The sequence below is a fragment of the Puma concolor genome, chromosome B1 (assembly GCF_028749965.1).
Source record: "Puma concolor isolate L17-30 chromosome B1, mPumCon1.1.hap2, whole genome shotgun sequence".
Lineage (NCBI taxonomy): Eukaryota > Metazoa > Chordata > Mammalia > Carnivora > Felidae > Puma > Puma concolor.
In genome coordinates this window covers 44,766,763-44,788,154 of record NC_141670.1, presented here as the reverse complement: position 1 = coordinate 44,788,154, position 21,392 = coordinate 44,766,763, and the positions used below count along the sequence as shown (strand labels likewise).

The 21,392-nt window shown below is 42.4% G+C and overlaps 1 protein-coding gene across 7 annotated transcripts; it reads left to right on the top strand.

The window, feature by feature from the left end:
* Nucleotides 1-693: 693 nt before the first annotated feature.
* LETM2 (leucine zipper and EF-hand containing transmembrane protein 2) lies at nt 694-19,770 on the top strand. 7 transcript variants are annotated; one of them, XM_086703684.1, is made up of 11 exons: nt 694-771; nt 2,203-2,283; nt 4,332-4,785; nt 5,407-5,550; nt 9,411-9,548; nt 10,196-10,396; nt 11,756-11,875; nt 14,706-14,819; nt 17,159-17,251; nt 17,578-17,679; nt 18,448-19,770. In XM_086703684.1, exons 2-11 carry the CDS (start codon nt 2,237-2,239, stop codon nt 18,508-18,510), a joined length of 1,476 nt encoding a protein of 491 aa, XP_086559810.1. In that variant the 5' UTR covers nt 694-771; nt 2,203-2,236; the 3' UTR covers nt 18,511-19,770. The 7 variants fall into 7 exon arrangements, with proteins under 7 accessions (XP_086559810.1, XP_086559809.1, XP_086559813.1 ...); XM_086703683.1 differs by lacking the exon at nt 694-771 and adding an exon at nt 778-1,235; XM_086703685.1 differs by lacking the exon at nt 694-771 and adding an exon at nt 1,274-1,761.
* The last annotated feature ends 1,622 nt before the right edge of the window (nt 19,771-21,392 follow it).

Genomic DNA, 21,392 nt, shown 5'->3' with positions numbered 1-21,392 from the left:
GGAACTGAAGTGCCCCAAACCTGTAGTGCCTACGTCACTGTACGGCTACTATAATATACATCTTAAATGCTATTTGACATTTCTACAAAAACTATTATCATAAACAATATCTGTTAAGAACGGATTTATAAAGCAAATTACTTTAGTGGAATTCATATTTCCATATGAAGATTTCACAGCATTCCACTCTTAGGCCTCGGAGAAAGGAAAGGGATGTTTTCCTAACCATTCCCGCCCTTTCTGCCACTCCCTCTCCGCCTAGCTCTCGGCGCCACCCCAACCCCGGCAGTTGCTGATTCGGAGGGGTGGGGGTGGGGGAGTACATCAAAGTGATGTAATTCGTGACTTTAAGATGGTTACCATGGCGACTATCGGGCATATTACGCCATCGGTAGGGTAAGAGGTTCTTTAGCCTTCAATGAGGGTTAGCCCACAGCTCATAGAGTGTGGACGGGCGAAAAAACGTCAGTCTTGCCCCCTCCCGCAGTACAGCCTCTTCTTAAACTGAGCCCAATAGAAAGGTCGTTTAGCTGGTGGCAGCTGGACCTTCGCTGCCTCCAGGGCTGCCACAGCGAAGGACGCCCTCCCTCCCCGTAACCCGAGCGCTTATTGGTGGGTGGTGTCGTCACTCAGAGCGACGTAACGGGTGAGGAAAGAGGTGGAGCCATAGAGACTTGGCCCGGGGCCCTTCTAGATGGGGAGCTGGGGGAGGGGAGACTGGGAAGGGACTGGAGGACTGAGGCAGCCGTTCCGGGGAGCCTGCCCAAGGAGGTAGGGGTGGGCGGGCCAAGTCCTCCAGCTGTTATTCGGAGGACTTCGCCTGCTTTTTTTCCCCTCCGGAGCCCGGTCCCGCCGCATCCTGCTCTTCCCATCAGCGTCCAGTTTTCCCGACAGCTTCCAGTTCCCCTCAGCACTCTCCTCAGCCCTTGACCTCGTGCCCCTGCCCGCCCCCCAACTTTGGAGCTCAACCTCCATTCCCCCTCCCTCGGTGCTTCGCTTCCTCTTTTCTCTTCCGTACCCCGCGCCCGGCTTCTCCTCGGCTTCCTTCCATAAACCTGGATCGCCTACAAGGTTGTCGCCCCCGTACCCGCATCATCCCCGCACCCAAACACAAAGAACCACCCCCCCCCCCCTCCCCGAGACCCCGCTACCACAAACACAATCCTCCAACACACTACGTGCACAAAAGCCGAGAGCGCGTTTCGCCCCTGTGTCGTCAAGGGCCTGAAGCAAAGGTAACCCGGGGAGCCCGGGGCCCTCGGCGTGTGGGCGTGGGCGGCGCGATGGCGCAGGCGGGGCTCCCGGCAGTCCCCGCCTAGGAAGTGGTTGCCCACAGCTCCGGGCGGCAGCGCCCGGGGGCCAGAGAGCCGGCTAACCGCCGGATCGGGTGTGGCATCCCTCCAGCAGGAGACCACCCGCCCTTAGCCTGGGTTTAGATGTTTTTAGATGTTCCGAAGGATTATTTGAACTCCTGTTCAAAATGTCAGCTCTGTGGTTGAGGTTTCCGTCCAGGAGAACACCCTGGTCTAGGCCTTTTCCAGCTGCAGGAAGGCAGAGTTGACGCTAAGGGATATTACTAAAGCACCTTGCTGCCCTTGGCTGAAAAGCGCCCCAGGATGGAAAAGGGTTTTGATAAAGCTTATTTAAAGGTGCAAAGCTCAGTTTGGACTCTGGAGAACCACCAACACAGGAAACCGATTTACCTCCACTTGAATTATTAGTAGGTACCATGTTATCTCTTCACTGCTACATGAGTGTTTAGTGAGTACTTTCAGTCTTTAAAGTTTGGGGCAGCTTGGCCAAGTATGGGGGAAAAGCTAAGTGAAACAAATTCAGGATATTTACTTCATTCTACCTGTATTCTTAGACTACAAATAAGTGTGTATTGCTTAGCTTCTTTAATAACCTGGCAATCATTCTAGTGGGTTACTAGGTGTTACTGACCACAAATAGAAGTCTTGGAAGACCATATCGCCATCATGAGCACCGTTATACTAGAACTTATTTCTGTTTGTTGGGATCTCAAAGTACCATTTCCAGATCCAGGGCTGAGAAAACATTCATGAACTTGAGAGAGATTTTATGCCTTGAATGGAATGTGCAAATTTTCTACCCTTGCAATAGTAAACACTTAAATCCTGATATCTTTATAATTGATGTGTTTTTAAAATACTAAATCGTGTACTTACTCCTTCTGTCTAGGTTCCTATGTTGACTAGTTGAGACAAATATAAACATGGCTTTCTACAGTTATAATACAATCTTAGCTATTGCCCGAACAAGGTAAGCTGTGGAATCCCCCCTTCCCCTGCCAAATTCATATGAATTTTCTTCTAGATGAAAAAGATATATGTGAAAGGAATGGCTGGTTACACAACAAATTAAAGCTTTGCTGGGGGCACCCAGCTGGCTCAGTGGGAAGAGTGTTGGACTCTTGATCTCAGGGTTGTGAGTTCAAGCCCCACGTGGGTGTAGAGGTTACTTAAAAATAAAACCTTTTAAAAAAGTAAAGTTTTGTTGCCTTTAACTATCCTGGTTTTTAGGAAGCTCATATTTTATGGTATTTAAACCTACCCTGAATTTTCTATATGCCTTAGAACTCAGCCTGAGTAATTCTGTAGATGTATGGCACAGGTAAGACAGAAGACATCATGGTTTTAGAGTGACACCTCCATAATCAATAAATGTTACATGCCGCCCTTAGATATAAAAATGAGTACAGTGGCTGGCAAACAAACCAGTCCTAGGCCTCATAACTGCCATAGTAGGGTCTGTTATCACTTACTATTCCAAAGTATATTCACTGAGAACTTACTTTGTGCCTGATACATTGCACATTTTGCCTTTTGGCCCTTCAAAATGTGTTTTATCTTGGCATGCTTCAAAAACAGTCCACAAGAATGGAAAAGCCATCTCTTTGCCAGAAGAACTGTCCTTGCCAGGAACTTTCTTTGCCTAGATGGGTCGAATTTTTATTTTCAAACAATCTAATGTGCTAATTTAACTGAAGATTATGAGCTATTGTAAAACTACGATATAGAAATCTATGGATGGGGAGCCCAATTCTAATTCTTACCTAACATTCTTGAAGAATCTTAGGTGAAGGGCATTTCAGCTGTAAATGTCTCTCATTTGAGGGAGTCCATGGGCAGTACACAGACAAAGCGATATTATGTGATTGGTTAATACCCACGGAGGCCATGAAGAGTTTTGTTCAAGCAATCTTACTTTTTTTTTTTTTTTTTTTTTTTTTTTTTTTGAGAGAAAGCAAGTGAGCGGGCAGGAGAGGGGCAGAGAGAGAGGGAGAAAAAGAATCCCCAACAGGCTCCACTATGTCAGCACAGAGCCTGATGCAGGGCTCAAACTCACAAACCTTGAGATGACCTGAGCCTAAATCAAGAGTCAGATGCTTAACTGACTGAGCCACCCAGGCACCCCTCAAACAATATTCTTATTGTCAGCAGAGTAACCGAAGACACAAACATTCCACCTGTTTCATGAGAGTAGATAAAGGCAACACTTTCAAACACACACCGTGATGGAAAAATATTTGCTATTAGATTTGTATTTTATTTATTTATTTATTATTATTATTTTTTTTTTTTAATTTTTTTTTTTCAACGTTTATTTATTTTTGGGACAGAGAGAGACAGAGCATGAACGGGGGAGGGGCAGAGAGAGAGGGAGACACAGAATCGGAAACAGGCTGCAGGCTCTGAGCCATCAGCCCAGAGCCCAACGCGGGGCTCGAACTCACGGACCGCGAGATCGTGACCTGGCTGAAGTCGGACGCTTAACCGACTGCGCCACCCAGGCGCCCCTATTATTATTATTTTTAATGTTTATTTTTGAGAGAGAGATAGAGTACGAGCAGGGGAGGGTCAGAGAGAGAGAGGGAGACACAGAATCTGAAGCAGTCTCCAGGCTCTGAGCTTTCAGCACAGAGCCCAACGCGGGGCTTGAACTCACAAACCCATGAGATCATGACCTGAGCTGAAGTTGGAGGCTTAACCGACTGAGCCACCCAGGCGCCCCTGCCATTATTAATTTTTAAATTAATAGTTGTGGGGTTTCTAACTTGTAATATACCAGTTATTTTTAGGAATTAACTTATTAGTATTTCTTCTAGAGTATATCATTCAACCATAAAGTACCTTGTTCTTCAACTGGGGCAAAAAGTTATATTTCATTCGTTAATGACTATCATGTGCTTTTAAAATACAACCTTAAAAACTGTTGTTTTATTTTAACCAGAGAAAATGTCTATTTCTTTAATTTTTGAGTTTGTCCTAGTATGTGCTCAACTCAGAGGATGTTGCTTTTTATTCCAGATTCCCTAGCCATTTTGTCCATCTCACCAGCTCTTCTTACTCCCCATCATTTGCACTTCTTCACTTGCCAGATTCCCATTTAAAGAAAACATATGTGAAGGACTATGGAAGCAAGAAGCATTCCTGTCCTAATCAGTCAGGCAGTAAAGTACTGCACTTACGAACTAGAATAATACAAAAGCTACACACATCAACTTGCTGGCTACAAGACGTCCCTGGTAAACCTCAGCCGGAGCAAACCCCAAAAAAGCCACAGGTGACAAACCCTGAGCCCACGAAAGGAACTGGCATGAAGATTAAAGAAGAAAGGCGATCTTATAGACAAAAAATTATGGGTGAACTTAAATATTATTACAATGGATTTTATTTACTTTGGATTGACACCAAAGTTGCTGCCCGGATGGTTTGGAGGCTATTGCATGGACAGGTGCTGACCAGACGAGAGAGACGAAGGGTAGGCAAGCGTCATACTTGAGAAAGAAAATGTAAAATTAAAGTGAAGTGTTGGGGAACCAAGTTTTAAACTCGACGTAAAGTTCATCCTAAAAATCCCAAAGTAGGAGTAGTAACTGATGGTGAGAACCAGAGTTTCTGATTGAGTTTATTTGTCTGAAACTGACTGACCCTCCAACTTTAGGCAAGATTCTTATTTGCCTATAAGACGATTATAATTGTATTTTCTGATCTCCCCACAGAGTGGAGAAACTTCAGGTTTGATCTGTGCACCCGAAGTAGAAACTACTGTTGATATATTCTGTATATGCATTTCAAAAATCAGTTTTTAACAGATACTGTATTATTAAAGTACAGGCCTCTAACTTAGATGAAAGCTAAGAGATGCCAATAACATGTTTTGGTTGTCATAGATTTCCTTGAAGGTGTCCCATAGATATTACTTCAGAGCTGTGGTAAAGAGGAAAACTCTACCTTTCCATTTTATAAACAGAGAAAATCTGTTGAGGGTTTTTAACACTTTAAGAACCAAGGCAGGCTTTTTTGGTTTCTTTCTTTTTTTTTTTTTTTTTTTGGACATGCCCTAAAATAATTAATACCGCATATGCATTTAATTCTTTAGCTCTTGAGAACTTGTGCTGATTTCTTCCGCCTGGTTCCATTTATGGTGTTCCTCATTGTACCCTTCATGGAATTCTTATTACCAGCATTTCTGAAATTCTTCCCAGAGATGTTGCCATCAACTTTTGAAAGTGAATCCAAAAAGGTATGTAGGATTTTTTTAAATTAAAAAAAATTAATAGACTTTATTCTTTAGAGCAGTTTTCACATTTATAGAAAAATTGAGCAGAAAATGTGAAGGGTCCCCAGGTACCACCTCCCATTTCTCCTATATTAACATCTTGCATTTGTGTGGTCTGTTTGTTATAACTGAAGAACCAATATCTAGATATTATTATTAGTTAAATTTCATACTTTACATTAGGCTTTACTCTTTGTAATGTACAGTTCTTGGGTTTTGAAAATTGCACCACTGATCTTTTCACTGTCTCTATAGTTTTGCCTTTTCCAGAATATCAGATAGTTGGAATCATACAGTGTGCACTCCTTTCATGGCTCATTTCTATCAGTGTATAATATTTCACTGTGTGAATGTACCACAGGTTGTTGAATTCACCTGTTGAAACATATCGTGGTTGTTTCCAGTTTTTGGCAATTATAAATAAGGCTGCCATAAATAAATGTCTGTGTGCAGGTTTTTGTACGAGCATAAGGTTTCAACTCATTTGGGTTCCTAAGTACATTGAAAAGCAATTGCTGGATCGTATGGTAAGACTGTTTCGTTTTGGAAAAAAAAATAACTGTCTCCCCAGGTAGTGATACCGTTTTTTTATTTTCACCAGCAACGAGAGTTCCCATAGCTCTTTGTCTTCATCAGCATTGTGTTGTCACTGCTGTGAATATTAGCTATTCTAATAGGTGTAAAGTGATATCTCATTGTTATTTTAGTTTGCAATTCTCTGATGAGGTATAATATTGAACACATGCTTATTTTCATATGCTTATTTGCTACCTGTATATCTTCTTTGGGGAGGTATCTGTCTTTTGCCAACTTTTTAATGGAGTTGTTCATTTTCTTATTGTTGAGTTTTAGGAGTTCTTAGTATATTTGGATACAAGTCCTCTATCAGATATGTGTTTTGCAAATATATTCTCCCAGCCTATAGCTTGTCCATTCTCTTAACTGGCTTTCACAGAGCTAAAGTTTTTCATTTTAATAGAGTACAACTTATCGATAGATTTTTTTCTTGGCTCATGCTTTTGGTGTTGTATCTAAAAACTCATTGCCAAACTCTAGGTCACCTAGGTTTTCTCATATTTTTTTTTTTTTTTTTAATTTTTTACATTTTATTTTAAGTAGGCTTCACACCCAGCATGGGGCTTGACTCACGACCCTGCGATCAAGAGTCGCATTGCTCTACTGACTGAGCCAGCCAGGTGCCCCTCCTGTGTTTTCTTCCGGATGTTTTATAATTTTGAGTTTTAAATGTAAGTCTATAATCTGTTTTGAGTTAATTTTGGTGAGAGGTGGAACATCAGTGTTAAGACATTTTTTTTTTTTTTTTTGGCGTGTGGATACCAAGTTTTTCTAGCATCATTTGTTGACAATGTGATCCCATTGAATCGTAACTTTTTAACTATTAAAAAAAAAAGAAAACAAAAATCAACTGCTATTGCAGGGACTAGTTGAATAGTAGGTTTAGCCAGACAGACACTTTAGTGCTTAAGACTCGTCCTGGAGAAGAGGGATCCTCACTGGATGGTCACTGGGGTGTCCCCTTCATTCTTTCCATGCTGTGCCACTCTTACTACACAGAGGTACAAAGGCATGAACACATTACAAGAGGACAAAAAGGACAACTTTTATGTATTTGTTTTTAAATGTTTATTTCTTTTGAGAGAGAGAGTGTGTATGCAGTGGGGGGAAGGGTGGTGGGGCATGCAGAGAGAGAGGGAAAGAGAGAATCCCAAGCAAGCTTCATGTTGTCAGCACGGAGCCCAATGTGGGGCTCAATCCCACAAACCGTGGGATTATGACCTGAGCCCAAATCAAGAGTAGGACATCTAACCAACGAGCCACCCAGACACTCCTGAAAAGGACAACTTTTAAATGGGATTGGGAAATGTCTCATAGAAGAGATAGCTAGGCGACTGAGACTAGAAAAGTGGTAGAATTTTGCTGCAGCATTTGAAAGGCTTTCTGGATAGAAAGAGGAGCACTTACAATGGCTTAATTGTATAAAAGAGTATGACAGAATCTGAGACACTGAGTGCTTCTTTGTGGTTTGAGTAGGGAATACAAGGAGATCCATGGTGGAAGATGAGACAAAAGTGATGTGTTGGGTCAGGTTGGAAAGCGTCTACCACCCTAAGGAATTTAGAGTTTGCCTTTGACCATGGTGAATGATGGAAGGTAAATTTACGCAGAGGGTGAGTAACATGATTAGATCTGTACCTTAGAAAAATAGTTTCGCTAGCTGGAAGGATTGACGAGGGCAGAGCCAAGGGAGGGAAATCATCTGGAATACCGTTACAGTAGCACAGGAGTGAGAGGATTAAATTATGAAAGTGGTATTAGGAATAAAAACTTGAAGATACATTTGAGATAGGTGTTAGGGGGTAGAATCAAGCTTCAATATTTAACTGACTGGTAGTGGTTTAGTTTACTTACGTTTAGAGTAATCAGGACCTAGAATTAATATCTTGAGATTCCAAGGAATGTATTTGTGCGTGCAGGAAGATGGGGGCAGAGAGGAAGTGATTTATCTAAACATTCCTCTTTCCTCAACACTTCTCGTTCCCCAAACATACATATACACACATCATGGCCAGAGTTTTAGAAAGTAACTTTTTCTTTCTTTCTTTTCATGGAGATGGATGAGACAGACAGACAGAGTAGGTGATGGTGGAGGGAAGCAGGTTATGGGAGGCAGGACACTATTTACATCAGATTAGAGCACCCATTCACTCTCATCATACTTATTTGTTACACTTTTACATTAATTTATGGAAATTTTGGATTATCATTAGTCACTAATGTTTGTCTTTCCCATTGGACTAGAAGTTCCATGAGGGCAGGAATTCTTCTCTGTTTTTGCTTGTTTTATCCCCAGCACCTAGCACAGGGTAGATGCTCAGTAAATAAATGAATAGATGGATGGATGGATCTCATGATGGTATTGCCATTGCCATTGTGTGATTTTTCTTTTCTTTCTTTTTTTTTTTTTTTTTTGGTTGCGTCTCTTCAAATCTTTCTAAAAATCAGTGACTGTTATGATTGGCTGATCATTAGAATCTCTTGGACAACTTAAAAAATAGACAAAGATTTCTCTTTCTCTCCATCCCCCTGAGTCCTGACTATGGTTATTCTGAAAATGCTACCACACTGCATTTCTGATAGTGAATGAGGATTTAGAAATACTGATCAACATCGAGTCTTAAGAGTGTACATTTAGGGGCTGGCTCAGTCAGTAGATCATAGGATCTTGGAGTTCAAGGCCCACCCTGGGAGTAGAGCTTACTTAAAAAAAAAAAACAACAAAGGAATGTACATGTAATTCTTTTTTGTGTAGTGCTTTGTTCACATCTGTTGTAACACTTACGTCAGTGTATTATAATTAATTGTATCTGTTTTGTATGAAACTACGTGCTACAGTAGCATAGAGTTACTTTCCCAGTTTCTTTCCCAGTTACTTTCTGGCTCATGCAAAATCTGGGACCACTGAGACCGGAGGTTGGTCCAACTAGATGGTTTGGTTGTACCAGGCTAAGAGATAAGATCTCATTCTAAATAATGACAAAGGCTGCCATTGAGGGGACAATTTGGATCTGTCAAATATTTATGATCATTGTGTTAGTAACAAATAAAAGGTAAGATTAAGGAGTCAAGTTGCAAACAGAGGCTAGTTTTTATTCTGCTTCTCACAAAACCCATTTAATTAGGTCTGAAAATAATATTAACACATGAAGTAGGGATGAACGATAACAAGGTGGTGGTTATTTTTTTTATCATCTTTATGAAGTTGCAATCATGAATGATTAACTTCCTCCTCTTCTATTATTAAGGAAGAAAAACAGAAAAAGAAAATGGCTGCAAAGTTGGAACTAGCAAAATTTCTTCAAGAAACAATTACAGAAATGGCAAGGAGGAACAGGGCCAAGTTGGGAGACGCCTCTACACAGTTCTCATCCTACGTCAAACAGGTGTCAGTCTCTTTTGTAATACCAGACAACAACTTCCAGGCTGGCAGTTATATGAAAACTTCATATCATCATGGAGCTTCCAAATTGTTCATGGTCTCTGACTTTGCAGATACCTTAGTTATACAGATACAATACTGCAAACATTTAGAGATTTGCAGAAAAACCCATTTTAAAGCAGTCATGTGTTGAAGACGTTGATAACTTCATGGAAAGAACCGTAGATCTAGAGTCAGACTTGTGAACTACTCCTGATTTTTCAGTTGACTTAGACTGACTTGGACAGATTTCTCCTTTTTGTATCACAGGGCCGATTTCCAGACATAAGATAGAGTCTGTGAATGCCTTGATGTGTCTTTCAAATAGTCTACAGGGAAGGTTAAATTAAGTAAGAAATACATTTTAGGGGCACCTGGGTGGCTCAGTCGGTTGAGCGGCCAACTTCGGCTCAGGTCATGATCTCGCAGTCCATGAGTTCGAGCCCCGCGTTGGGCTCTGTGCTGACAGCTCAGAGCCTGGAGCCTGTTTCAGATTCTGTGTCTCCCTCTCTCTGACCCTCCCCTGTTCATGCTCTGTCTCTCCCTGTTTCAAAAATAAATAAAACGTTAAAAAAAATACATTTTAATGAACCTCTTTGTCTCATTGCCTAGGTTCAGACAGGCCACAAGCCCAGTACAAAGGAGATAGTTCGCTTTTCCAAACTGTTTGAGGATCAGCTAACCCTGGAACACCTAGACCGACCTCAGCTGGTCGCCCTCTGCAAACTACTAGAACTGCAGCCTTTTGGAACCAACAATTTGCTTCGCTTTCAACTTCTGATGAAACTGAAGTCTATCAAAGCAGATGATGAAGTAAGAGCTTAACTATAGCCATAGGGAATCAGCAAGGCATGGGAGATCCCTTAGGGTGGCTTTGTGATAAAGTGCAATATCTTCTCTTAGATCTTCTCTGGGACTGGTTCTGGCAAACCATTGAATGGTTTAAACAATCATTACCATGGCAACGTGAACTGTGATTACTCATTTTAGGAGTTGTTTGTCTTACTCTGACGCACTTTCTGGAGAAGGCCCTCACAAGCAGTTAGTAATTTAGTAATCTAAAGTAGTTAGGACCTGCTGGGAAGGAGCAGCAGCCCAGGAGATTCCTGAGAGTCTTCCATTGCTAAGGCCAGTGCTCTACCCCCACACCTCAGCTCACCTTCCTCAGAGCTGATGCCAGAGTAAATATTCTGCCCGGTGAGTTGGCCTGATAAGAAGGGGTGACAAGTCATAATGCAGAGAGGGGAAGCAGAGCCTGGACATCTTATGGAGGAAAAGGCACTGTAACTACTAATTAGGCTCCTTAAAAAATGGAAAGAATGTTTTTTGAGTCAGAATCAGCTGCTTTAAGGAAAGCATTCTGCCTGAGGGAGCAAGATTCCCAGAACTGAGAAAGCACCATCCCTTTGGCCTCATTTAGATTTCAGCTGTTGCTTCCAGAACTTTGGAATAAACAATACCGGTCCCAGAAGTACCGTAGTTTTGGGGCACAACAAGCAGAAACTGTTAGATATTGAGAGAGTTTTGTGGACCAGAGGTAGGGCTGTGCCCCAATGGGGGCGGGGTTGGGGGGAGAGTGATACTGGGACACGCAGCAAATGGTAACACTGAAAACTTTTTTTTTTTCTTTTTAAAAAAAAATTTTTTTTTTCAACGTTTATTTATTTTTGGGACAGAGAGAGACAGAGCATGAACGGGCGAGGGGCAGAGAGAGAGGGAGACACAGAATCAGAAACAGGCTCCAGGCTCGGAGCCATCAGCCCAGAGCCCGACGCGGGGCTCGAACTCACGGACCGCGAGATCGTGACCTGGCTGAAGTCGGACGCTTAACCGACTGCGCCACCCAGGCACCCCACACTGAAAACTTTTCAAGTGGAATATTTTCTGATGAAGCCTAAAGCTGCCACAAAGGGGAAGAGATGTCACAACCAGCCAAAATGCAAACCAAGAAGGGAAAGAATTACTTGGATGAGAGTGTTGGGGAGGAGTTATGGGACTCTGATACTATTAATACCTGTTGGCAGGATTCCCTTCATTTCCAACTGCTGCGCCTTTAGTCAGTGCAGAGGACAAGGTGTGAGAGATGTAGTGTTTCCCCTGATCTGTTGGAATTTAGGCGTTTGGTATGATTGGGATGGAAAGATCCAGTACCACTGCTTACGTTTCTTTCAGATAATTGCCAAAGAAGGGGTGAGTGCTTTGAGCGTGTCAGAACTGCAGGCTGCCTGCAGGGCCCGAGGAATGAGATCCCTGGGTCTCACTGAGGAGCAACTGAAACAGCAGCTCACAGAGGCAAGTAGCGGCTCTCCCGGGCCACTTTCACTAGAACTCTCTTCCCTGCGATTTGCAGACCTCACTTTGCAATGTCGACTTCTCAGGCGAGCCATCTTACCTTAGTTTGCCTCATGTAATTGAGCAGTGGGACACTGAAGCAGCTAGATTTATTTTGTTTTTAAGTTTATTTATTTATTTTGAGAGACAGTGCAAGTGGGGAAGGAGCAAAGAGAGAGAGGGAGAGAGAGAATCCCAAGCAGTCTCCACACTCAGTGCGGAGAGCCTGATGTGGGGCTCGAACTCATGAACCATGAGATCATGGCCTGAGTTGAAGTCAGATGCTTAACTGACTGAGCCCCCCAGGCACCCCAGAAGCTAGATTTACTTTTTTGATGGAGACAGGGTACTCTGTTAGTTTTCTGTTGCTGCTAAGAAACTACCACAAACTTAGTTGCTGAAAACAGCACCTGTTTGTTAGCTTACAAGTTCTGTCTGTCAGAAGTGCAAAGCTTCTCACTAGCCAGACCCCTGTAAGCTTCTCATCTCAGACTTCCCCTTTTTGACCTCTAGCTCCACATTTAGAGATCTCACGTGATTAGGCGAGACCTAGTTAGATAACTTCCTACTTTAAGGCCTACTGACTTGGGACCCTAATTATATCTGCAAACTCCTCCTGGCAGCACCTACATTCATGCTTGAATAACTGGAAGGAGGTGTGGGTGCACTGGGGACGGGGAATCTTGGGGCCACCTTAGAGTTTTGCATACTTCAGCTATTTAACGGGTTTGGGCAAAATCTCTAATCCAAGGCCTGTCATGTGTGAATCCACCCGGAGTTCTAAACCTTGCCCGGTGGCTCACCTGGGACCACTTTTCCAGTTAATGCCTCAAGCCAATGTAAAGCCTTGACTTTGGCAGCAGATGTTTCATAGTTTCCCTCAGACAACATATTTTAACTAAGAGCATCAATGTTTTCGAACAAAGGAGCAGCTCCTGTTAAAATTCTCATAACTGTAAGAAGTGCTATCAAGTGTACACGGAGTGTTTTGGAATGGGAGTCGCTGTTGTGGCTTCGAAACCAGGTCAGGTAGCTCTTTCCTCTTACATGTCGGACCTGCTCTGGCTGGAAGGTGAACATACTGTAGAGAAAGTTTCTTAAAATCATTTATTTCTTGAACATAGAGTATTGGGTGAGTTCATACTGTCAAATAGCTTTCTTGAGAGGGTGTATCATTTTTACCACAAGAAGTGAGGATACTAATCCAACAATATGACATCCAGCACTATGTATTATTTAAAAATTCCTTGGGGCGCCTGGGTGGCGCAGTCGGTTAAGCGTCCGACTTCAGCCAGCTCACGATCTCGCGGTCCGTGAGTTCAAGCCCCGCGTCAGGCTCTGGGCGGATGGCTCGGAGCCTGGAGCCTGTTTCCGATTCTGTGTCTCCCTCTCTCTCTGCCCCTCCCCCGTTCATGCTCTGTCTCTCTCTGTCCCAAAAATAAATAAAAAACGTTGAAAAAAATAAAAAATAAAAAAATAAAAATTCCTGTGTCACAGGGCGCCTGGGTGGCTCAGTTGGTTAAGCGTCCGACTCTGGCTCGGCTCATGATCTCATGGTTCATGGGTTCGACCCCACGTTGGGCTCTGTGCTGACAGTTCAGAGCCCGGAGCCTGTTTTGGATTCTGTGTCTCCCTCTCTCTCTGCCTCTCCCTTGCTCACACTCTGTCTCTCTCTCAAAAATAAACAAACATTAAAAAAAATTAAAAAAATAAAAGTAAAAATTCCTGTGTTAGGATACAGGCAGACACTTTATAGAAAGGAAAATCTAAAAATGATAATCAGATGAAACATCTTAGCTTCATAATAAGATAAATTACAACTACGAGATATCCCCTTCACGTGGGCAAAGATCAGTCTGATGACACACTGTGTTGTTGAGGGTTGGGGAGAGGGGTGCTCATGCATTGCTGAGAAAAACCTCCACATAATCTTTCAAAATTTAAAAATGCATTTACTTTGACCTAGAAATTTCACTTGTGCAGTATGATGTATCAATAAGATTATCCATTGCAGCACCATTTATAATAGCAAAAGATTGGAAACAGCCTAAAGTTTATTAATAGGAAAATAATCAAATTGTGGCATTTCCATGCAACAATAGAACACTTAGTAGATGTTTAAAAAGAAAGAGGCAGCTCTATTAACTACTGATATGAATCAATCTCCAAGATATTTTAGTGGAAAAAAAAGCAAAGGGCAGAACAGTGTATATATATCATACTTTATGTAAAGATGAAACACCTATAAATTATGTTTGTATATTCACAGGACAACTGGTAACACTGGTTGTTTCTAGGGCGGGAAACAAGGTAGCAAAGGGTAGGAGTAGAAGGCAGGCTTATTGTTACTGATTACATTTTACTTTTTGAATTTTGTCTCTGGTCATGTATGATCGCTCTAATAATATTTAAGCTTGACCAATCTGGTTCTTGAAAATTACGTCTCATTTTCATTTTAAAGTTTATTTCCTTGGTTATGCATGAGTCTTATTTTTTCTTTCACATTATCTGCTTTGTGGCTAAGAAAAGATACTGAGCTGCTTTGATCCACAATTGGGTTGAAAGTTTAATGGAACACCCCCTCTCTCACTCTGATCCCACTGGTGTGAGGGGGTCGCACAGCACAACTACTGGCTCAGAAGCCCGGAGACGAGCATTATCCTTGTGCCGTTGTTTACCAGGGTGTGGCTGGGGAAGCTGTAAAACCAGGGAAGCAGTAGATGACTGTGGGTCATGTCCAGTTCTAACATTCTGCGATTCGATCGTGTTTTATCCTCCTCCCGTTCTCCAGTGGCAGGACCTCCACCTGAAGGAGAATGTCCCTCCTTCTCTGTTGCTCCTGTCCCGAACCTTCTACCTGATAGATGTGAAGCCAAAGCCAGTTGAGATACCACTAAGTGGGGAGGTGAGTACCTGGGTTTATGGAGTTTCGGGATTTCTGTTACTGGGGCCTCTCCGTAAATGTCTTATTTCCTCTTGCAGTTAGGGTAGACCTTTCTTTTGGAATATCTTTTGGAATTTGGTCCAACTGGCTTTAAAATCATTTTAGAATTCTTTAAAAAATTAAAATCATTAAAACTAGCTCCAGCTCTAGAGCTATTACTTTTTTTTTTTTTTAATCCCAGCTTGATTTAGGAATCCCATTTATTCTTTCTCTTTAGCTATCTTGTCTTCAGCAGCAGACTGTTTTCACCACTTTCTGTTTTGAAACTAAATAGTCCCTGTTCTTTCGTGTCTATTTGTCCAGATTCCTATTAATTTTTAAGCAGTGAATGGCCAATCTAGAATGTAAACTATTTGTTTTCCTTCAACTCGTTTCCTTAATCATTTTTTGTTGCCTTTAATTCAGCAGTTTTTTTTTCCCCTCCTGGTATTTTACTGAAAAACCCAGGATGGGCCCAATCACTAGAGCATCTTGCTCTGATCAGAAAGGACCTCTTGGGGCACTTGGGTGGCTCAGTTGGTTGAGCGTCGACTCTTGATTTTGGCTCAGGTCATGATCCCGTGGTTGTGGGATTGAGCCCTACATCAGGCTCTGCACTGAGTGTGGAGCCTGCTTAAGCTTCTCTCCCTCTGCCCCTCTCTCCCACTCGCGATCTCTTTCTTTAAAAAACAGAAAGGGACTCTCACTTCTCTACTTTGTGGCTTCACGTCTAAGTCAGAACCTACGTGGGTAAGAAAGGAGAGACCATTACAGAAGACGCTGCACATGTGGTTTAGTGAAGTACTCTGGATTGGGGACCAATCATTTTTAATTTAGTTAAGCTAGTGATTCCTCGGACAAGCCAAGGGATATTAGATGAATTCCAGCATGAAAAATGTACTTCAGGGAACACCACCTTGCTTTTCCTTTCCATATTTCCAGAGACTAATCAGATTTGGGCTTTGTCTGGGAAGGACCCTGGGGAGAGTAGGAACAATTTTGGAACCCAGACCATGTTCTAAAAGGCAGCCTACCTGATTCTTACTCTATCTTTGGTCATTAAGACAGAACAAATTTGTCATTCTTAGACTGTTCTCAGGAGCAAGGAAATCTTGGAATAGTGTAATATCTCAGAGCTAAATTTGTATTTCCAGAATTATTCTAGAGGGGCATAAGCCCTTTATCCAGATGCTGCTTTCTAGAATGTTTGAGAAAAACCTAGAAATCAAGGACAAAATGACAAGCTCCTAGGCATTTTATTAGTTTTTTTTTTTTAAATCCACGTCTTTAAACGTCTATTTTCCATATATACAAAATGAGAATAAGTAGCATGCTAGGTTCTGTAAAGACTTTAGAGACATCAAGTTAAGTATACTATAATTTAGGATATATGTAGCTTTTTTCCCTCCAAAGTGCACAAAGAAATTACTTATTTCCAAAGAGCAGTGACATATTTACTTTTCAAATCTAATTAATATAATTCTTGAAAGTAAGTTAGCCAGCTATTCTAAAATACCATCCCTTACATTTTCCTCATGTTGCAGGAGCTTCTCTTAAGCAGCACCTACCATTTTAATAATTCAGACAAATTTATCACTTACTATTAGACACCAAGATGATAAAGATGTCAATTTTGACTAAGTTATATCAATGCCATTAGAAGCTGATGAGGGGCGCCTGAGTAGCTCTGTCAGATGAGCGTCCTACCCTTAGTTTCGGTTCAGGTTACTCTCAAGATTTGTGGGTTCAAGCCCCCTGTTTGGCTCAGGGCGGAGCCTGCTTGGGATTGATTCTCTGTCTCCCTCTCTCTCTGTCCCTCCCCTACCCACTCTCTCTCAAAAATAAACAAACATTAAAAAAAAAAAAAAAAAGCTGATGAATGATTGTTGTTGAGTGAGAACAGGATCAGAATTGACAAATCAGGAGCTTGTTCATAAATGGGGATTTTTTTTTTTCAGATTTTACTTTTTAAGTAATTTCTACACCCAACGTGGGATTCAAACTCACAACGCTCAGACCAAGAGTCAGTCACACACTCCACCAACTGAGCCAGCCAGGTGTCTCAATGACTGAGGATTTTTAATACTAGGATCTCCTTAGGGTGCAACTTTTGTATATAGGGTGCTCATAATTCAAAGATAATAATACTAAGTTGCTATTTCAGGGACATATTTCATATGTTCTCACAAAGGGTATAGTTGGAAGAAGCCAGGGATTTAGTGGAAAGCAAGTTGTGCTAGAAAGCATTTATTACTATAAGTGCTTCTGAGTTTCAGGAATAACAGAAAGCTTATGTTTATATAAAATATCTCTCTTCCTAGTCTCCAAAGATGGATATTCCTGTGGAACCAGCTACTTCTCCTGAATCTAAAGAGAACCTGCTGGATGTAGCACCTCCACTGAAGGGAACTAAGGTTGGACAGTTACTTTTCATTTGATTAAAATGAGAACAAGTTTAAAAATGAGAACAAGTTAACATATATTTTTAAATCCCTCAATGAAACTGTATTTGAATACAGTGGTGTTCTTTAAATAAGGAATATTTATTGTACTAACAGATCTATTTGTAAGAAAGGTCAACATTTGGCTATATGCAATTAGGTTCCAAATGTAGCCTCTTGAATCCTGTGCCAAAATATGTCATTGTTACAAGTTCCTGGCAGTCATGGCAGTGTGACTATAGATCTAGTACACATTTTGTTTTAAACCCGTAACCTAACTCTCAGTTCTGATGTTTAAGGATGAGGAATGTATACAACTGCCCCCAGTTACCTCATCGTCCATACTGCCATCTTCACCTGTTTCATTACCGAAAGGACTCATCCCTTCTGCTAAAGAAGCTGTAAGTGTCTGAAAAAAGAAAGCCTTTTCTCTCTGGCTATTTTTAAGGGCAGGGAGAATCTAGAATTGTAACTATTGCAAAACACTGCACAGTTCTTCCTGTCCTCCAAACAGGAAGTTGTAGGCTGAACTTTAGTCATTTTATAACCACTAACATTTTTAAAACTCGGTTATCGAAAAGCGAAACAAAACAAAACAAAACACCTTATCAACCAATGCAATCGTGGATCAGGACTAAACATGTTAAGTCTAGAAGCTAATTACAATATAGGCAGATTCTTATTTTCTTTTGTGCCAGATGGAAATAGTTCCCATATGTTGTGTATCTCACACAGGCTTCAGATGTCAGGAAATACTAGCAGGAAAGCAATTTAAATCTTAGGAGAAATGCATGTAAATAAGAAATTACTTACTATCCATTTCTCCCATTTGGGTGAAAGAATTTGGGGCAAGAGCAGAAGCATGACACAAGTAAGTGGGGGGGGGGGGGGTTCATGGGAAAGTTGGACGGTGACTGTCTCCACTGGCTCCTGACCACCAAAGAAGAGAGCCAGCGAACATGCAGACATCTGGGGGTGAACATCCAGGGGCCTTGCTTGCAGGGCTCCCCCTTTAAAATTTTTAAATTTTTATTATCAAGGTAAATTATAACCTTGGATCTGACTTTATGGTCTGTCATTATTTGATTAAGAAAATACAAGAGGGACTCCTGAAGAGCTCACACATCTGACTGTGACCAGTGCCTAAAGTCCTTATGTTTTACACCTAGACACTCCAGGTCAAATCCCAAAAGACAACCCAGAACAGCAAGGCTAGTTCAAAAGGAGCATAAGGACTACTGAGGACGAAGCTCACTCTCTCCAGCTCCCTGCCCTCCGCAGTGGCATCCATAACGGGCCGCCCAGCTAAGACGATCTGTGTCTGGTTTGAGAAGAGATCAGCCATTTCGTCCTTGGGGCCTTGTAACCATCCAGATGATGTCAGCAGTGAGACCAAGTTCAGACCGTTTAGAAATATAATTGCAAAGCCAACTTCCTCTGTACCATTATGTCATCCCACTAAACTTTGTGTAAAGCCCCCTCCCCATGTTATTTTTGAACAGCTTCGTATTTGTGTGCGTGTCCTCTACGGAAGGAAAGTTTTCACATAATGGAATCAGCTTGGCACCTTAGATAGCTTGAGTGAGAACTTGGAAACTCCAAAACCATTGTAAGACCACCTCACTTTTCCAGTGATCCATCAGTATGAATAGTGCCCTGGAAACAGAGCACCTTATGAAATGGGATGGATGTACTCGCCGGTAAAGTCTTTCTGGATATAAAGAAGAAAAAGCTCTTCGGAGAAGAAAATGGGGAGTTAAGCAGACTGGCAGTCCAAAAGGCTTGGCTGCTGCTTGGCTGTTCTGAGACGTCCCCCTCTGGGGCCTGCAGAGGCTCCAGGAATCTGGGAGGCTGCCACTATTCCAGCACATGTGGCTTTCATTAGCCACCATTTTGCCAGGAAACCTAATTAAGGGTTTAAGACTTAACCATTTGTCTGTGCTGGGTGTATGTTTTTCTAGTCTGTCTTCTACAAACAAGACTATTTGTTGGTCATAGGGGTTGTTAAAGTTTGATATAATCCCTGTGCTACCCAGTAACAAGTATTATGTTCAGATATTTATGTTTGGTGTGTTCACGATTATTAATACTGAGAAAAAAAAAAAAAAAACAACCTTAACATAATAGATTGCCATGCAGCTGACCCAACAGCTTTCTTCCCTTGGGGAATGCTTAGAAAGAAAAGATACTTTGGCCCGGGGGTGATGAAATTAGTTTTCTTTGCTTGCTGTGAAATTGAAAGCGGTTAAGTGGAAGTCAGTTAAACCAAGTAAAACTCAAATCTCTCTCTCTGGGATCACTTAAGTGAGGACTGTCATCAGCACTTCACAGCAAAGATCTGTACCTTACAATGCTTTTTAAGCCTCCTCTCCCCCAGAGGAAAAGCCCCACCACAGCCTGCTAAATGATGAATCCCTACTATACAGGTTCCATGGATTTTGCTGTTGGCCCAGTAAGGTGATTCACAATAAACTTTCCCATTTTTAAAATGACGGGCGTTTGTTTTAATTAGCTCACATTCAAGTGTTAAAGGTGGGAAAGGGCCTAGCTAGTCAACTTGTTCAATCCTGTTTAAGCTGAATGATTCATAAATACTGTTGGCTGTTCTCCGGTTCTTTCTGGCTTTCCCTGTAAGCAGAGTGGGATTGGTTAGGTCAAGGGGCCCCTGGGCAGTTCTGGCCCCAGCTGGCCCTCACCCATCTTTTTTCTACATCTAGGCATCTGAGACACCTGATACAGCCCTCTTCCCGTTCTTAGGATAGTGGCTCAGAGAAGTCAAGGATGTTTCTTTGGGCTCATCATCACACAGCACTCTTGGCTGTCAGGCTCTATGTGATTGTTACATCTATCCCCGTGCTGAAACCGAGCTGGTGTTCTGGCAAACGATTAACAACCAGCTCTGGCTGGGTGTGAGGGGGTGCCCTGATTTGTAGCACTCGATTTCAAACTGCCAACAGGCGGTCACTGAAGAAGAGTCAAAGGTGTGCACGATCAGCTCCAACACACCACCGGACCCCAGCCCTCCTTGAGCAACAAGGGGCAAATCTGTAGTTGGCAGCATGTTCATTAAATGTGTCACTTGTGCTCCAATCCAAGCATCTGGGAGGCAGAGCGGTATACATGGCCCTGAATATGTTAGGTGCCAATCTAATGAGAACTTGCCCCAGACCGAATCTTCCAGAACAGCTGGGTTCTTGCTCACCTTCCGTCTCTCATCGACTGAGGGAATGGAAGGCTATGCTGGGCTGCTTGCTACAAAGCCCGCTTTCCTGCTCTCCATTCTTCCCTGCAGAGGCAGCTGCCTCAGCTGCGCCGGTGCTCATCATCTCACTGGGGACGATTTCAGGCAATTTTTAAAACCAAACCTCGGTGGTGAGGTCGGCTTCGGCCTGTGTCTCCCACATAGAGGATTTTGCTACAACAGGGAGAGAGGTGCTGGTGGTACTTGACTTTTAGGACCTGCACTCGTGCCAGGACTTGAGTCGTTACAATACCAGTCATGTTGGTGACATCAAATAAATGCTCTGTAATGCTAAAACCGAGGCTAAAGATTTCCCAGTCACCACCAGTTCACCGTAGGTGAGGTCAGACTAAGGCAACTTCAAAGCAGGTTGGCTGCCGAATGTGAATGTCGACTGAGAGTTTGGCCTGCTGGCTCCTCCCAGTGGCAGCCGATAGTCACAGCGGCTTCACGGTCCTTGAGACAGATTTCTTGCTTCCTGAGGTTCCATCTTTCTTACTTGAGATCGATATCGTACATTAGTGGTACCGAGGGACTGATGACCCTCAGTCTGTGGCAATTAGAAAAGGTGGAAAGGCAGTATTGATGAATGCTGTGGTGGTCCCAGGCCCTAATCTTTTAACCCTCAGGAAACCAGAGATTCAGTGCCTTGACAGCACGACGTCTTCATTAGATAAACTGGATTCCTTTCCTCAGGAGACCCAATCTGGTTATCTAAGTAAAATGGCCACTTCATTTTCTCTCCGGTCAATTTTACTATCTTTTATTTGACAGCTAGCTCAGTCTCTGGGGAAATCTGTGGGTGATTTTGAGTAGTAACAGCAAGGACATCACGGTTATCATAACAGTGCCTTCTCTTTCTCTGGTACCTTT

Excerpts from the sequence above, each read along its gene's own strand:
- LETM2 (XM_086703684.1), top strand. The coding sequence starts at position 2,237 with ATGGCTTTCTACAGTTATAATACAATCTTAGCTATTGCCCGAACAAG. Across the intron at positions 11,876-14,705 it reads TGAAACAGCAGCTCACAGAG|TGGCAGGACCTCCACCTGAA; the intron begins GCAAGTAGCGGC and ends CCCGTTCTCCAG. Across the intron at positions 14,820-17,158 it reads AGATACCACTAAGTGGGGAG|TCTCCAAAGATGGATATTCC; the intron begins GTGAGTACCTGG and ends CTCTCTTCCTAG.